This window comes from Haliaeetus leucocephalus, unplaced genomic scaffold (assembly GCF_000737465.1).
Source record: "Haliaeetus leucocephalus isolate CR32 unplaced genomic scaffold, Haliaeetus_leucocephalus-4.0 Scaffold795, whole genome shotgun sequence".
NCBI lineage: Eukaryota > Metazoa > Chordata > Aves > Accipitriformes > Accipitridae > Haliaeetus > Haliaeetus leucocephalus.
In genome coordinates this window covers 4,086,886-4,105,579 of record NW_010973231.1, presented here as the reverse complement: position 1 = coordinate 4,105,579, position 18,694 = coordinate 4,086,886, and the positions used below count along the sequence as shown (strand labels likewise).

The 18,694-nt window shown below is 38.1% G+C and overlaps 1 protein-coding gene across 3 annotated transcripts in view; it reads left to right on the top strand.

The window, feature by feature from the left end:
• Positions 1-18,694, top strand: part of WWC3 (WWC family member 3) — a 64,572-nt gene that overhangs the window by 11,694 nt on the left and 34,184 nt on the right. For all 3 annotated transcript variants that reach the window (XM_010581585.1, XM_010581584.1, XM_010581583.1), the window contains exons 5-7: positions 5,349-5,478; positions 11,563-11,712; positions 13,866-13,939. In XM_010581585.1, the coding sequence (XP_010579887.1) occupies positions 5,349-5,478; positions 11,563-11,712; positions 13,866-13,939 (354 nt within the window). The remainder of the gene's footprint in view (positions 1-5,348; positions 5,479-11,562; positions 11,713-13,865; positions 13,940-18,694) is intronic.

Genomic DNA, 18,694 nt, shown 5'->3' with positions numbered 1-18,694 from the left:
TGGCAGGTAAACACAGGTTGTTGTGGCTTCCAGATCTGTTCAACAAGGCCAGGGGCTAGACCATGTGTTGAACAGCTCTTGCGTTTCCCTTGGACATGTGGCCATGCATTTAGAAAACTTGGCATTTTTTCCAACATGCATGTGAAAGAACTGCCTAATGCAGGCGCTTCCTGAAAAACGTTGGAACTGTTGCATGTCTAATGCGTTTTGCAGCATAAGTACAGTATCTGTGGAAATATTTTGACGTTTCGGATTTATTGTGTTGGTGCTACAAAGTATGGGCGCACACTTTCGCTTCAGGAATTCTGGCAAAGTTTCAGGGATCTTGGAGCAATTAGGTTACTTATTTTCCAACTTTGATTTTGATTGGTATTACGGTAACAAAATGATATAAAGGGACATACTCAGATTTAACTTTTAAAGGAGAGGGAGTAGCCCATGCACTTCATATTGTTTGGGGCTTGGTTTGTTTTGGGTTTTTTGTTTGGTTTTTTTTTTTTTTTTTTAAGCTTACAACGTTCTTTTGTTTTACAATGCATTTTAGAAGCTTCAGAGAAGAAAACTTTTTCAGCCAAAATCCTTCATTGGCAGATATAATGTAATAATTGTCAGGCATAAATACATTTTTATTGACTACACTAAGTATTTACAGGTAGTTAGGGGAATTGTTAATGTATGGTATTAACTGAAAATTAGTAAAATAAAGCACTCGGTATATTGAAACAGCAAATATTTTAAGTAATAATTTAGGTATAGTCAACGTTTTAGGATGGTGGCCTAGATACATAAGCAGTAACAGAACAAAAGCAATTTTGTCTTAAGATTCTTAATCATATTTTCTTGACGTGAGTAAGAATTGCCTTGCCTTTTCTACTTTATTTGCTTTCCTACTGGTTATTGAGTTATTTTAAGGGTGTAGGTTCAATTGTTTTATAAAAGGACTAACCAGTTGACTAGGATGATGAAAGTATTTGAAGGCCATTTGAAACTCAAGATTGTTTTAATTAATATAATTCATTTAAGATAGTGCAACTTTTTGAAAAGTAAAGTCTGTGAATGATTAAGACGACAAATGTTAGTCTTGGATTTTAGCCCAAGTGAAGTTGCCCATACTCCAGGATGCGGTATAGGTGAGGCATACAAGAGAGGAATTACTTTAAAGCATATCTGATTAGTCAGTGGTCACTCTAATCATCTAGTTTAAAAGTTCAAGTATGAAAACTCAATGCTTCGGTGCTGCTCATTGCTGCTATTGCTATGGTCACCCTCTGTCCTGTTGGTGCACTGGGTGGCATTTGTTGTTGCTTGCTGAAGCTGGGGAGGATTGGAGTGAATTTCTGTCAGTGTTTGTGCCTTGCTGAGCTCTGCTCTCTGCAGTGACGACTTCACTTGTGAACCAGAGGCTTGTTGGTTTTTCTTTGTTTTGTGTTTTTAAGTAATTTTTTAATTGTCCTTCTGGTGAGATACGTGCTTTCTTTTGAGTATTTTGCTTCTAGTTGGAAGTGAGCCGATTTGGAGAGTACTCACGCTAACAACCGAAGGGAGAAGTTTCTCTAGCCTCCTTGTGTAGTCTGCAGACAAATCAGGCTAAAAGCCTAACTGTGCTCTAGGTTGTCCCTGGGCGATCTCTCCCCTACTGCTTGTATTTGTCAGGAGAGAAGGGTCACTCGAGTCAAGTACCAAAGCTGAAGTATTTTAGTTTTTGCATATCCGTGAAGTAAGTATATTGTCTAAAAAGAAACTCATTGCTCCTTTTTTTTAAAACAAATATGCAGAAATTTTTTTTTTAAGTTTCTTACATCTCAGACATTTTCCCCTTTTGTTACCTTTTCTAAACTTTTTGTCTGCATAATTTTTCTTCCTTCTTGTGCTAGGTCAAATCTTCAAGTAACTGCCAAACTGAGAATGGCATGCGTCCTGTTCAGCTTTTTTAAAGCCGTGTTCTTCACTTTATTTCAAGTATAAGCCAAGAACAACATTAGGAGCTGTCACACTTGGACTTTACATCTGGCTGAATGTTTGCTTTGAAAGTCTGACCAGAATGGCATTATGAGCAGGTATCAGAACCTGCTGCCATGCGACTTCCTGGGCACCTCTGCTGGGTATAGCTCTTAGAGGAGAGACATATTTTATCATGAGGGTGGTTAGGTTGCTCTGTATTTCCATCAATTTATTTTGCTGTCTGATTCAGATGCCTTTGTTAAATGCAAATCTCTTGCATTGACATTTTCCACGTACAGTGTCTGCCTTGGACTGTGTTTTGTTTTCTGTTCTTTTTAATTTTAGTAAAATGGCTTAGCCATCTTTGAGGAGACAAAAAAAAAAAAAGACCCAACCCAAAAACCGAACCACAAAGCAACTAGAGAAAAGTGGAGGGAGAGAGGATTAAAGTTTTTTCTTTTTAATACCTCTACAACTTCAATACGGTCAGAATTTCAAACTTTGTAGTGCTGCAGCTTTTTCTTAGGGCTGTGTTTTCTATTGTTTCATCCAAATTTGGCAATGTTGTGATAAGCCTTTGGACATCGCAGTCTGCCTTTGCCCACTGGAGACTTTCTGGAGCTCACCGTTTAAAGCCTGCAAAAATCCCACCCTGCATGACAGTGTTCCTCAACCTCCGCAGGCGCCTTTGCCCAAGGTGCAGCTGATCCTGTCGCAGTCCAGAGTTATAGGGTTAAAGATGAGCCTTTCCTGGAACAAACTCCTTCTTCTGACCTGGCGCAGGGACTGAGGAGGAGGAGCAGTTCCTCCTCCCCTGTGTTTTCAGTGACCCTTCTGCTCGACGGCAGGAATTTTGGAGGAAGGCATTTAGCAACAAAGGAAATGAAAACTTGGCCAGTTGGCTCCGAGAGCGGTGTGAATGCTGAGAGAAGTTGGGAGAGACAGGGAATTAGGACTGACTAAACAATTTGTAGCTACAGGCTAGTTTAGAGCATATGAGACCTGACAAAATTAAATTAGATTTTAACTCGGCTACAGACCTGAGCTTTGGTGAGGATAGGGGGAGTCTTGTGTGTTTGAAGGCCTGTGGAGAACAATAGAGGAACATGGAAACTGCCCTATAGGACTGGAAGTATTGCAAGTGTATTAATAGTCTGTGTATCCTAGAAACATCTTCCTCAGAAAATGTATACTTTATTCATAGTTTTGGGTATTAGTTGAATGTTCTTTCTGTTCATACAAAGGTCTAATCTGTATTTGTGTCATGCTCTTTTCCATTAATAAAACGGAAGATTCCTGTTAACTTTGTGGCTTTTCAAACTAGAGCTTTGTGAAAGGAGGTAACAGACAATAAATAACAAATAATTTTGTAAGATACTTAAGTCAGTTTGGGTTGACAGCAATACTGATTTAAGCTCAAATATTTCTGGCAGTAGAAACTTTTCTGATTCTTTCCTTAAACAAATACCAATTCATAAGTTGGGCTCCGAAATGACGTCCAGGAACATGAATATGTGGGTAGCTGGACAAAAATCTGGTTGAAATTAAATAATTTCCTTTTCCTGAAATGCCACCTTGGACCTGGCAAACAGTATAATGAGCAGTTTTGTAAGAGGCATTTTCAGGTCTAATGTTTGGGCAGAATCTATGTTCTTAACATTATGGTAACCTTCAGATAAAACCACATGTTATCTTTTTCATGTAACTTTTAATGAATTGGATTAGTAGTTTTACCATGGTTTTATCTAATCTTTTCAGGATTTTAACTATAAATTAGTGAAGACTCAAGTAAACATCTTAAAAGGAAAACAAAACTAACCTAACCAAAAACCCCTTTAATCCACATGACATTTAAGTCCTTTCTTGTTCTTGAACCAAATATCATAAAGGCTTATATATTTTCTTATGCAACATGGGGAAAATTGTGTTTAAGTAGGAAGGTTGAGGTTCAGACTTACTTTGTGTTGACTCCAAAAGCAGGAACTGTCAGAAAAAAACAAACAAACCAAAACCATAGAAACTTAACCTGCATTTTTTTTTCCTAAATATTGTGAGCTGCACAATAAAACCACAGGATTTTCATTCAAGCCTTTTGATTTTTCATTTTAATATTTTAATTTTAAACCAAGTAATCTGCTGCAAATGAAATTTCACTGATTTTGTTTAACTGGCAGAACATGCTGAGTGAGTGTTCTTGACACTCTTAGCTTGATATAATACCTGCCTTGAAACTTTTAGTTATTCTCAATATTTTAAATAGAGTTTGAGTATTCTTGTCATATATGTATAGTGTACCCTCTCCTACTACATCCTTTTATAGACTGATGTCCTCTGTAATGACCGATGTATGTTTTATCTTTAATTCTGTTAACCAGAGTCACCTTTTCCTGGAGATGTTCATTCTTAGCATTGGCTTAGGGACCATTACACATACCACCTTTTTTTCTATATACACACTTTCTATGCTAGATTAACAGGAAAATTGAGGTTTTTCATATTTTAACAGGAATTTAACACAATTTTCACTAATGGCTGTGGGTAGCCTGTTAAAAACCCATAGCTTTTCATTGTAAATCTGAGACCAAATGGTGGTTCTAGTAAGTTCTGCAGAGTATCTGGTCTTGTTCTTTATCTATAAATCAAAGCAAATTATGAAGATGGTACACTGGACTAGGCTTCTGTGTCCTGATCTGTTGTCCTTTACTATTGCAAACTGCTGGAAAAAAAGTGGATCAGACAGTGGATGTCCCACATAAGATGAGAGATTTTTATGGCAAGGTGGAAATGTTATTAGTACTTCAATCTCATGTAGTGAGTAGCGCTCTTGCTCCTTGCTGAGTTTGCATTTGAAACCTTCTGGAATGGTCCCATGTGATATTCCTTAGTGCAGGACAATGATGTCTTCTAGACGAGATACTCAAAGATGCCCATAGTGGCAGGAAAACATTTGCAATAAAATTTTAGGAATTAAAAATTTCTTCCCAAGAAAATGAAATGCTTGTGTTAGAAACTTCTGAAGAAAGATCATATAGAAGTCCTGGAAGAGATGTTGTGATGTGTAGTGCTGCATGGAAAATATGACAGCTGGACTGCTAATATCTTTATAGGTTAGTTTTAGGTTGATTTTACTTCTGTTGCGTGAAATAGTCCACAGACACTACCTGTAAGCTCGCTCTGTATTAGGATACTAAACCCAGGAAATTTGTTGGTTCTGCAGAACCTGGGTAAGTAATTGCATTGCTTTGTCTTTAGAGTGTACTTGGCACTGAGTGCTGTGTTAATTCCAAGTAGAGTATCATTTTATTCCTGGAAATAAAGTGGTACATGAATGAACAACAGGTCTTAAAATGTCTATGCACTTTCTGATTATGTGAAAATTCCTGAATTTGTCTTAATCTTTTCAACAGGATTGATCGTAAGATGTCAAGTGCTCATACAAATTATAGACTGGATGAAGCACAAGCTATAATGAGTGAGCTTCGAACCATAAAGAAAGCTATATGTACAGGTGAAAAAGAAAGGCAGGACCTTATGCAGGTAAAAAATATGCTACTGAACAAATAGCTGCTAAACAGTAATAACCTACCTCTATTTTCTTGTTTGTGATTGCATTGGGGTTACCAAGTTTAAATAAGGAAGTGGGTGGCCTACACTGATTTTTTTTGTTTGATAATTGCTAATAGCAGGCAGCTCGAAAGAGGTAAGTAGTCATTGTCTATACTGTGAACACAAGACTTTATATGCATTTCTTACTTTTGTTTTAGGTAATGTACTATTCTTACATTTAGATCAATGTCTTTATTGAATATAGCTTTCTATTGCTGCTGACTGTATCAAAGACTGCTATGGAGTAATTATGTTGCATTTTAAAAAAAACTTTAAGTTTTATGTTATTTATTTTTCATTTTGTTTAATGTCTCTTTGTGTTATCTATAATGAAGTAGGACTGAGAAGTCATGTGCTAAAACGTTTACCAGTTTGTCTACTGTGATTTTTTTCTTTTATAAGCATTTCACAAAACTGGATCTCTGTGTCACTATGCCACAGTTTGGTAGTTCTCCTTTTTTGCCCCAAATTCTCCTCTTAAATACCCATATCAAGACACATGTTAATTTTAAATGTTCTCACAAAATCCTCAGACTATGATTAAATGCAATGTATACAGAAAACATCATGAAAGCTTTAAATGAATGCATGAGGATCGTGGGGAGATACATGCCCGAGTAGTGACCAGACTTTTGAACGGATTCTGCATCCTGCTCCGAGCTCTCAGTTGCTATGTCTGCGTTAATAATGTGATGAGAGCTTGTTCAAAGAGCCATGACTCTGCCACCACAGGGACTTCAGCATAGAATTGCACAAATATGCTGCAGATACAGAGGGGTATCAGGGACAGTTATCTTCACCCAGTCTTCTAACTGCTATATGGAAAAAGGCATCTTTGTTACCTAAATTTTTGGGACTGTATTAAGTTAATATCGCCATTCAAACGTTTTCTTTCAGTTTTCTCTGCAGTAGTGTTTCACTGGTATTTTTTTAATTGTTAAATGATATGTGTAGCTTGTAACCTACATATAATGAATATCCATAGTTATACAATTATTCCGTCTCCAAAGCATTACCCAAAGGTCAGCTGATGGACCACAAATCCTTGTTCAAGTAGACAGAACACTTAAGTCACTATGAAAAGTTTCTGCCTTGGCAACTTTTAACATATTTGATATTTTGCGTTGGCCAAGTTTTAAAGTAATTCTCAGTCTTCCACATGCCTGGCTAGCAAGAAACGATTAGAAAGGCAGTTCTTCATGGATGCAGTGACGCACATTTTAGGAAACTAACTGGTAATTTCAAGACTTGTGTGTGAGATCTTGGAGCAGCTTAACTACTGGCCTTGTTTTAACTCCCCCACTAGATTCCCCACCCCACCCCCCCCTTTTCCTTACATTTGCAGTCCTCAGTGGCACTAAATCTAGCTGTAAACATTGAGATGTCTTGAAAATCATATCTATTAAACCAGCTTTAGGTGCACTTGCAGTTTCTTTAAATACAGTGTTGAGGGAATTAGAAGTCTAGGATCAAGCTTAGCATCAAGGATTGGGCAATGCTGGCAGCACCAGCATGTAGAGGTTGCACAAGACAGAAGTGAAAATGAAAAGTGTTGCCATCCTTCTTCATGGGTCTACGTGACGTACAGGAAATATCAGTCGAGGAGGTATCATTTTTGTAATTAATGACAAACTGTTGTGATAGCATCCAATAATAGGCGTACAGCCCAGGAGAATCTAGAAGTTCCACACAGGCCTAGCATGCAAAACAGTTCTGCATGTTTTGTGGCAATTGTATTAAGGGATTAAATGCCATAGTTTACAGTATCTACAGTTGTAAAAATTGTGTGTTTCTGCCAATTTACTGTGCTCCGCAAAAATATCCAGCTTCCTGCCTGATATTTTTTAAAATTTTGAACAAAAAAATGAAATTATTTTTGTTATCACTAAACTTTTCTGTGTTTTGCCTTTTTATGATTAGTTGAAGATTATTGTTATGGATTTATTTAGCCTTGTCAAACAAGTGCAAGTCTATTTTAAGTATCTTCCTAATGAGTTCAGAAATTTCCTATCAATTTTGAAATTGTTTTGTCCTCGAATATGCTACATTTTAAAGTTACTGTTGGTAAAACAAGCTTTCATAGAATGGTTTGGGTTGGAAGGGACCTTTAAAGATCATCTGGTCTAAGCCCCCTGCCATGGGCAGGGACACCTTCCACCAGACCAGGTTGCTCAAAGCCCCATCCAACCTGGTCTTGAACACTGCCAGGGATGGGGCGTCCACAACTCGTCTGGGCAACCTGTTCGAGTGCCTCACCACCCTCACAGTGAGGACCTTCTTCCTTACATCTAACCTAAATCTACCCTCTTGCAGTTTAAAGCCGTCACCCCTTGTCCTATCACTACATGACCTTGTAAAAAGTCCCTCTCCAGCTTTCCCGTAAGTCCCCTTTTAGCTACTGGAAGGCCACTATAAGGTCTCCCTGGAGCCTTCTCTTCTCTAGGCTGAACAACCCCAACTCTCTCAGCCTTTCCTCACAGGAGAGGTGCTCCAGCCCTCTGCTCATCTTTGTGGCCCTCCTCTGGACTTGCTCCAACAGGTCCATGTCCTTCTTATGTTGGGGGCCCCAGAGCTGAACGTGGTACTCCAGGTGGGGTCTAACAAGAGCTTTCTTATGAAAAACTTTTTGTTTTGAAAGCTGTTTATAGAGGAGTTTGAAGTATTGTGTAAACAGATGGGGATTTATTATTTCAGAGAAAGGAAATAGACAGTTTCTTACTATTTCTTAATTTAAATCTGGCCAGTGTAAGCAACAGAACTAAACATAGTAGAAGTGACTCAGTTGTGTGTAGGTGCTTGGAAAATTGTAGCTGTCATGGAAAGATGGTAATTGGATTGAGTTGTGTGGGAGAGAAGGCTGACCAGGGAAGGAGAGAGTGGTCAGATTTAAACTGGGTGCTGTGGTTACAAAGCAAGCCAGATATGCAGTGTCACAGCTCTAAAAAATTGGGTGAACTTTTTATGTAAGATTGAGTAATCAAGGTGCGTGGTTAGGTTCCTGAAAGCAGCATATGTGTGTGTGTGTCCCTTCTCCTGCCCCCCTTCCCTTTCTTACTTTTGTTTTTGTTCCAGTATGTGCATGTGCTTTTAAAATGTTGTACTTTATCCTTAGGAAGCATTGGATTTTGGGTTTTGTGGTTTTTTTCTTCCTTTTTTCCTTTTCTTTACCAGTGAAGCAGGCTAAATAGGTTAGATAGGAACTGCAATGAAATCGTATGTGGCAGAGAGCTCCTAAATCAGATAGCAACAGACAATGATGAAATGACAGTGCTCATTTCTCTCTTTTTGGATAGGTCTGGGCTGGTGTGCCTAGAACTTCACATCCATATTGATAGACTGGTCTGGCAGATTCTGTGGGATTGCCATAAACAATCCATAAACCCCAGACGAAAGATGGATTCTTCCACATAGCTGGGGAGGATATTACTCCTAACAGTTTATGTAAATTGTTTCTATCTAAAAGTATGCTAACTCAGGTTATAATTTTCCATGTTAGGATTGCTGGAGGCTGTGCTTTCACTTATCCAGCTAGAAGGACTCAAAGCATATATGCTTAGCCTGGAGCATAGTCACCTATGCGTGTAGATGTAAGTTAAGGTGATGCTACTTGGTGATTGCCACCTGCCAACTGCTATGTAATTTTTAAGTAGTATCCAGGGTTCAGCAAGTGTACCCGGATGGGAAGCGTGGCCAGCAGCCAAACTGCCCTTCATTAGCTGCCAAGGAAGTGCTGGAGGGTGTCAGGAGCACACCAGGAGTGCGTAAGGTAGCTGAAATAGAGGCAAAAGTTCTGGCATCGGGATCTTTGGTGTTACATATGTCTGTAACATAATATGTGTTAGCCAAAAGTGCCAAACGGGACATAGCTTATTTGGGAGAAACCTCCGGCTTTCTGAATCCTCCATTTTTGTTCATATGACTGACTCTGCTTTATTGGGAAGAGGACATGTTAGATGTTCAATGTTTGTGTAGCTATTCTTTGAAATTGTTATTTCCATGTTATAAACGCATTAGGGATCTATCTTGATTGTCCATACGGCAGGAGACTGACAGGACTGGATGGTTTCCAGTGAGTTTTGAAGAAAAGACTTAAGACAGGAGCCTGTAATTTTCAGTTTTCATAAAGTGGAAGACATTCTAGGTTTTTTGCCATGTGGTGGAATGGTTAATTTTGCGGCAAGTCTGGGAGGATAAAGAGACACTAGCTAGGGACTTCTCGGCAACGTAACTTGAAACTGAATTTTGCTGTCTCAGCACTGAGAAGAACTATTTCGTCCTTCGCTGTCCTCTGTCCCTGCCAGGGCTGAGCACAAAATCCCAGCCCCGCTCAGACCTTGTAGTACCGGCAGACGGTGACTGGAGAGGGAGCGATGTCTCACCCTGCCTTTCCCTCATAGAAGAAGACAAAATGTGTGACTGGGGGGGCCGTGGGGGGAGCACAGGCCTCCCGCTCCTGTGGGTAGGGAGCCCACTCCTTCATTCGTCCTGCACCAGGCTGGGTATTTTCCCTCTTTTTCGTCTCGTGGAGGCAGGCCTGAGGGAGGGACCAGTGTATAATGAGAACAAAGGGATGGACCACGTATGACAGAAATGGAGGCCACCAGAAAAAGCCGCTTTTCTTGGCTGGTTTCGGGCCTGCTGCAGTTCCCGTGGATGCTTCCTAGGCTCCGAAACCGGACGCCTTCGTCTTCGAGGCGGCCTTGCTGTTCTGTGAGCACCAACCAGTTGCTGTTACACAGGTTTATCTTCTTGGCTCCATTAGTTGAATTTGTCGTAAGAAAAGGCAGCATTGATATGTTATCCTTTGTAAACTGCGCTTTGAAGACTAAGAAATCTGGTAATTGGATATGGACAGTAACTGGGGCTTGTTGCCAATCACCAGTTGTCGGAGCCACTGAGATTCCTGAGGGCCAGACTTCTCCCTGTGCAGTGCTTCAGGTTTGTCTCTGATTCTGTAGTTTACACACCGGAGTAAGCAGTTTTGAGAGTTTTTATGTGTATTTTTAGAACCACGTGGTTTGATTATGTTATGATTTATAAATTGATTCAGCTTGTCAAATTTCTGATAGATTTTTTTCACATAATTTGATTACCTTTTATCTTCTGGTGAGGGGACGGAATTTAATTTTTTAACTTTTTTTTTTTTAATGTTCTTTTGATGCATAATGCTTAGGGCCTTTGTCATAAATGACAGCCTGCACAGTGTGGTTTTGTTATTGGTACTACATTATCTGTAATTTTTGAAAAAGAGAGAATGCACAATCAGAAAATAAGTGATATTAACAACTTTATTTTTTTTTAAAAGGAATTTTAAAAGCCTGCCAACCAAGCTTGTATTGTCGAACAAGTTACTATTTTGTGTGACTCTCTCTTATTCTCCTTCCCCCTTAAAGACTGCTTGAGGTGTCTGCTTTACCCTCACAGTTTGTGTCATCGTCTAGACATCTCAGAGATGTCCCTTGCATAACCCAAAGTGTAAAATATCTCTTAACTATGTGAACCTTGGGTAAGAGAGCACAAGGGTGAAATCAGCTGTCATAAAACTACAATCAATACAAGGTATTCATCAAGCTGGATGTGATAGCAGTAGTGGCTAAGGAATGTAACCTGTGCAGAAGATGGCAAAAGGGCAGGTGAATCACATTTGTCTTCCCTATCAGCTAACCTGAAAGTTGACGGCTGCTAGATTTAAAGAACTGTAAGCCATACAAAAGCTGAAACATTCATAGATTTAAAAGAAATAATTTAAAATCTGTTTACTGTTAGATGCATCTTTTAAAAGGAGAGGTTTACTTCAAAGCAAAGCTTCTGCATGTTGGTAACGCTACGATGAATTTTACTTTCTGTAAATAGCTCTTTATAGGCAAGCTACCTGTCATATTTCTAAAATAAAATTTTTTTCTTTGTTTTCTCTTAATAAAAGAATTATAAAAATCAGTTTTTCTGATTTTTTTTTTTTTTTTTTTTTTTTTTTTTTTTTTTTTTTTTTTTTCCCCTAAATCTCTTCTCCTGTAGAGCCTGGCCAAGTTAACAGATGGATTCAGGAATAGCTGTTGTATTACAGATTCCCTGCAGGATCTCCAGCACAATTCTAGTTCGCTCAGCGACTCCTGTTTACCTCAACAACACTGTGATGCTTGTTCACAGACTGACATCACTGGAGAGGTATGTGTTCCTATGCGAGACATTTGCTGTAGAAAATAAGCTGCTTTTGTGCTTTAGTGATACATTGTTATTTCCTGTTTTAATTTAAGAGGTGTTGGCTGTGGCAGAGCGAAAAATGCAAAGCAGTATTGGTGGTGAGGGAGTTGCATTTGCTTATTGTTTCCAGAGAACGTGATCGGCTCTCATGAGTGGTGGGCTTTGCGGTTCTGCTACTTGAGCGTGGCACAGGGGCATAGCGGTGAGCTTGCAGGTCAGTGACAGGTAAAATCAGCTCCCAGACTCAGCCAGCCTGGCAGAGCACTTCTCACATCATCACTTTGGTGACTGCAGGTTCATCTCTTGAGTAGTAACTCTCGCTGAGGTGTCCGCAGAACTCTTCTCTTCATGTTACCAGCTCTGACTTACTGATATGTGTAATGATGCAGGAAGAAAGAAAACGCTTTAGCCAGCTTAAAGTTGCAGTAGAGACTTGATTGTGCAACAGCACGAGATGTTAGTATTCTGGTAGTAGTGATGGATGGGGTTTTTTTTGTTTGTTTGTGTTGGTTGGTTGGTTGGGGTTTTTTTTAATCTTGTGTTTATCATGCTTGTCATCATTGTTCATATACATCAAAGATGTAGGGTAGACCTCTGCTCCTTTCCTCTGTCTGAGACAAGGGGAGTGAGTATTTGTTAGTGTCAAAGTATTTTTCTTAAAAACTAACAAAACTTTTAAGATTTTGTCTGTCATACCTTTATGCTCAAATATGCCTTTAAATATGGTACTTGAGAAGAACATATTAGCGTTCCTTGGAAATAGTTCTGTGTGAATGAAATTGTGTATTCCAAATAATAAAAATTTGGCTTACGCTAGTATTATGGCAGCCTAGCTGTTCTTGAGCAATAAAACATTTGCTTTGGTGGATGAGATTGACAACAAAGCAAGACGAAAACCTGTTTGTAGTTTGTTATAGTACTATAGTTTGGATGTTATTCCACATTTGGTTAGAAATTTTTATTGAACTATGTAACTTTTTAATTGTAGGCTTTTATCATCCCATTTCTCCTCTATTGTCTTCTTTCACTGCTGACTAGTTGCCGAGTTGGATGTCTCCAGAGGGCCTCTACAGAAGAGGAAATCTGTGTTTTTAAGAAGATTTAGTTCTAAAGCATCTAAGAAATCTTAGCTAACACTAGGCTGTCTTTCAGTGTGTTAGGTAGATGGTGCCTTTGGGATGTAATTTTTGAGACTGGTGGTGGATGTGATTACTGAATTCCAAAATGAATTGCCAAAAGGAACATAGCAGCGTTTTCCCATTCACAATAGACATTGAGTGCCATCCAAGACAAGCCAAGTACAGTCTGAAAATTGTGTTTATCAGGTGTAGGTTTTTTGTTAGGAAAACAAAATTACATAATTATGTCAGTTGTTTTCCTGAATTATTAGTAGTGGAATGTGAGTAAAAAAGAGGTGCATTTTTTGCATGTGTGATGATGAAGAGAGCAAAAGCAGCAGTTAGATGAGAAATCCAAAGGTGCAGCAATGCACTTAAATAGGGACTTGGGTTTTAAGTATTAGACTGTATGTAGACTTTTGAAGAGGGGAACTGCTGATGCCCTAAGATGGAGAGAAGTTGCTGTAGAAACCGGACTGTATACAGTAGAAGTTGTAGCATAAATGCGCGTTCTATGACTGGTTCAAGGATCAGGTGATGTTTTTGTAATAGTGTTTAAAATGCACTAATGATCTAAGTGCTGGGTAACACATCACAGTACAGGGAATATAATCTGAATTACTTTTAATTAAACTATCCATAACATAGCTGTATCAAGTAGTAAAATATTTCAATTAAAAATACCCTTTGTGTTTTAGACATGGATAAAGTTGAAAAGCTTTGACCATTCATCAGTGATTCTGTTTCCTAACACTCCATTTCCAGGATCATAATTTATTGAAAGGGCTCATTTATCTTCTGTATTTTTAGCAATAACCAGTTTTGTATTTCTAAAGCATAAATTTGATTTTTATTATGTTATTACTTAAAGCATTGAGGTTTTTTTAGTGAGTCCAGCAAGTGAAACTAATTTATCCCTTTCTTTGTTGTGAGAGTGTTTTTAAAATCTCATTTCTCTCTCTCTTCCCCCCCCTTCCTTGCTCTTCAACTCTGCAAAAGTATGGATTTGATGACAAAACAAGACTCGTAGACAAAGTAAGACTGAACTGGCAGTATGAAGAGGCCAAGAAAAGGTAATTAAAGATAAATTTGTTGGTTTTAATTTTTACTCTTGTGATTAAAGTTTTCACAGTAGAACTGGAACCAGCTTCCTAGCTGAAATGTCTTTAGGAAGAGTAATTTGCTTACTATTGAATAGCTTACAGGTAATAAAAACTTAGGTAAACATAAGACTTTATCATAAGATTATTGTATTTGTTTGCAGAGATAAAGCTAAATGTCAGCGCTGTTCTACACTTGTATAAACACAAAATTGCAGTAGTTTAATTGAACTGTTTTACGTTTTTCCCCCTTCTTCTCAAACCTCAGTATAAACAATCTTTAAATTTACACTTATCAGCCTGGTCTGTCAGTACATTCGGAGCTTTGCATACCTGTGTTCTAAGTTCAGTGTACTGAAGTAATGAACTCAGTGTGAAGAAAGAATGCAGAATTTCCTGTGAGATAAATGAAGATGTTCAGAGCTGAACAAAAGGTTACATAAAAATAAATGCTGAGATTGGAAAAAAAAATCTGATAAAAATAAGAAGAAATAAAAATTACTTGAAATAGATTAATTTTTCACTAAGTCCTTCAGTCTAATTCCTTATCATAAGTATTTCTTTTGTGAAGGTCAGTCTTGCAGTGTTTTTTCATGGCTTTGTAAAAGTAATATATTCTTATTTAGTACTATTTTAAAAATACTATCTAGTCGTGTAGTTTAGTGGGTCCTCATTTAACCTCATTGTTTTCAAACTAATTCCCACATATTCAGGACAATAGTGCAGGGATACATGATGACTTGAACGCAGTAATTTTATGCACTTATTTAATTCGTGCTCATAGAACATTCTCTTATTAAAATTGACTGACACTTAAAAGATTCTGTGTAGTTAACTTTGAAAACCTTAGGTTTTTAATTTTTTTAGGTTAGAATTTTTCTTTTTCCTTTTCAACTTTGCCTATTTCGCCAATTTTTTTACATCTCTCAGAACAAGGAATTAAAGTTCAATACTTTTGCCTCATTTTTTTCATATTTTGGTGACTTTTTCTTTGGGGGAAACTGTAATACTGTCATATGTCTTGGCAGGGATTGGAAGCTTTATAGGGCAATTCACCGTTTTGTTGTTCTTGGAAAATTTACCCACATTTGGACGCAATACTAGCTTAAAAAAAAATTAAATTGGTGCAAGCATGTTAGAGATACACAGCTAAATATTCAGGATTTGTAACTGGAATGAAAGTCTGCATTGTAAAATACTGCATGTGAATACCAGTGACTATTACCTAATACAGGTTAAATAATTGGGCATAAAAAGGGCAAAACAAAAACCCGTCAAGTGTCCCGTTTGGTCACAGGCTTAATCCTTAGCACTTAATAGTCCAGTGATAATTTAGGGGTTCATGACAGTTGCTGAAAGATGGAGGATAGCATTTCATTTTGTACTGTTTAGTTTAGCAGAGCCACTGGTGCTGTGAAGATTTTAATAAAAGTTTTTAGTTAGTTTTCTGACATACCTTTTCTATGTGTTTTTCAAAATAATTATCTTCTTGTGTGTTACTGCAGAGAAAAGATAGAGTGGTGGGGGTTTTTTTGGTGGTGTGGTTGTGGGTTTGGGTTTTTTTTTTTTTTTTGAGTAGCAGAAGCACTTCTCAGCTGGAAACACGGAACATTTGTTTATGCGTGGAATGCAGTATTTCTGAACATCAGAAGTGAGCTGGGGTTTGATGTTAATTAAGTGTAGAAAATCCGGGTAACTAACGTTCCAACTAGAGAATAGTAATTGCAATAAGGGTAGTTTTGCTGTCCTGGGATAGCGGCTCTGACAAAGGTCCATTATTTAGCAAAAGCATGTTAGTTGCTTTAAAATAGTAGCCTTATTCTGCCCAGTATGTTGTACGGAAGTAATCAGCTTTCAGCTTTTGAGTGGAACTGCACAAAGCTCATTGCCCCTACCAGTTATCTCTGTGGTTGCATTCTTCATTTATCATGCATTCCTTCCCCTTAGCTTGCTGGCATTTCTGTAGGGCTTTTGTCTCTACTAAATATCTTTGTGTTCGTTCTCCCTTGGCTGGTGAAATATCTACTGTTCCTGCACAGTGTGGGTGACGGAATGTGCTGTGATGGATTAAAATCTACAAAGTAGAAAATTAAAATGCTACAGTATGTCACAACTGTAAAGCAATATATTATGACTACTTGCTTGTCAAATGGGGTGTGGAAACATATAGCAAATAAGTACAACAGAGAAACTGTCTTATTTCCAAGTTTTAAGGGAGACTTTTAAAATACACTGGAGGAGAAAAGTATGCCTTTTCCCTTAAAGGAAAGCAGGAAAAAAGCCCCACAAACTGAAGGGCAGTGTGCTGCATTTTAGTCAGTCTTGTGAATACTAGCCAGAAGATCATACAGCTCTAGATACAAGCAGAATATTTGCCGTATGTAGTGAAGTAGTTCTTAAAAGTAAAAATATGTTCTCTGTAAATGGTATCTGAGCAAGGAAACACAGTGTTGGGATTTCTGAATGAACTATCTTGAGAGATTCAGGAGAAGAGACCCAGGGATAGTAGAAAAGTTGGCTTATAATCCCAAAATATCTCTCTTCCCTCATAAAAGGTAATTTGATTTTAATTCCTTCAAAAATCTCTCTAACTATTGAGTGGTTTGGCCTTTGCATAAATTAAGACATTCACATAGCTGCTTTTTTTTTTTTTCCCCCTTCCCTTTCCCACTGGAAGGAAGTTGGATAATTTGCAATTTAATTTTTCCCATGGGTATTTGAGCTGTGGGTTCTGACATCTTCAGCACGCTGGGGAAGAGGTCCTCTCTTCTGTGTCTGATCCAGGCTCTGGGAGGAGGCATGTAAATTCTACTTTTTAACTTGCCAGTCATGCTGAAGAGAGGCTCAATCACTTTTCTTTTGCTCTTTTCTCTTCCCCCCCCATTATTTTTAAATAAACTGTACCTTATTTCCGTGAAATTTCTTCTCTCAGATCTGTCAGTGTGGCCCTCCAGAGAGGCGGGAGTGGGGGGAGGACAGTCTTTTTAAACAGACAGTCTCAAGCTGCCTGGATAAATACCGGTTTTAGTTTCAGTTGCTATTTCAGTGAGACCACCTCTCATGAAAGCATTTGCACACTGGAAGTGTACCCCTCAAGCACTTTTCTGAATAGACTGCTTCATAGAAAGAGAAATCAAAAGCAAATTGTTTTTCTTTGATAACTCTTTAAGTTGTGCGGTTCAGTATGATGACTACCCGAAGTATCTTAGCAAGTGATCATGAAATGTCACTGCTGTAGTGTGTCATATCCTGTGAAGTGTATTAATCAATAGATGAAAAATGATCCCTCCAATAAGAAGCACCAAAATTTTTAACTGTCATTTTTGTTAATTTTTTTTATAATCCAGTTTGATGGTAGCTGACTTTAATGAACTAATTACATCCAAGCATATTCAACTAGCTTATCTAATTTGGGTGCAAAAGCAGTAACTTGTTTGTGCCTTCTGTAAATTTGAATTCAAAGATGTCATTTTTCAATTCAATTGTTTAAATCTTACAGCAGCTGTCAACAGATTTATTTTAGCCTTGAAAAAGCCTCCTCCTCAGCTATGCTTAATATTTCCACATTCCCTTTAAGAATGTTATTACTTTCTTTTCAGTATAGTTGCTGAATAGTTACTTTGTTGCAATCTTGTTGTCTCATTACCAAAATTAATTTTCAGTTGGGCTTTTAAAAGCACTAGCACAAGCAGAAGTGTGTCAATGCAATTTGTGCTTGTACTGACAAAATACATGTTGGTTGGATATTGACAGCAACATTCCAGTAGTGATACAATAACAGTCAAGTATTTTCCTGTTAAAATTCATCTTGTGTAGGCAGGTTTCAAGGTGTAATTGCCTAATTTATAGTGAAATTCAGTGGATTTGTCCGCTTTATTCTGCTAAACTAATCTGAAAATCTGATATAGGGATGAAGTAATTTGTCTGATATCACACAAATATCTGGGTAAGCCCTGTCAGCTAAACCTTAATCTCCCAGTGTCAGTTTTTAAACATAAAACTTTTCCTTTGGGTTGTAAAGGGAGCTGAGCCATGCTCTTGAACTGTCTTTAAAGTTTTCATTACACCAGTTTACCTGTGAACTGGGGAATACTAATTGCTCTCCTGCATTGGTTTTAGCAGGCTTTGCAGTTTTCCTAAAGGTGAATACCTAATTTTATCTGCAAAATGCCAGTGTACTCCAAAGGTTTCATGAGCGTCTTAAGCCAATTTAAGACCTCCTTGTTATTGAATTGGGCTGCCAGGAAGGCTGGATACTCTACAGAGCGTACTCCTGTTTTTTGCCAAAGCCACAGTGGCATATATGTGCAGGAACAGCCAAAGTAGACACAGTGGAGAAATTTTGTGAGCATTTGGCTGAGTTCCCCAACTTCTTGTTCCTTCCATGTCTTTCTTCCCCTTTCTCTAGCCTTCCCCTCTTAGGATAAAAATTATAATCCACTCTCAAGAGGGTCTGTAAATACCAGAAATTACTGAGTTCTTACACCCTTTATTATGCGTCTTCAGTCCCACAGCCACCTTCTCTGGATATACGTGGGAGAAGTTCCCTGTTACCTGAAGTGGCAGAGAACTGAGTCCAATTATAAGCCTAAGGAAAAGAGTGAGCTGGCCTGATTTATGTTGATTGTCTGCATATTTGTGTGATCCTTGCCACCATTCTACAGATCATAACTGTGGGTTTTTTTCTTTATTTTATCCCCACTGATCTTCCCATTCCACAGGGAACAA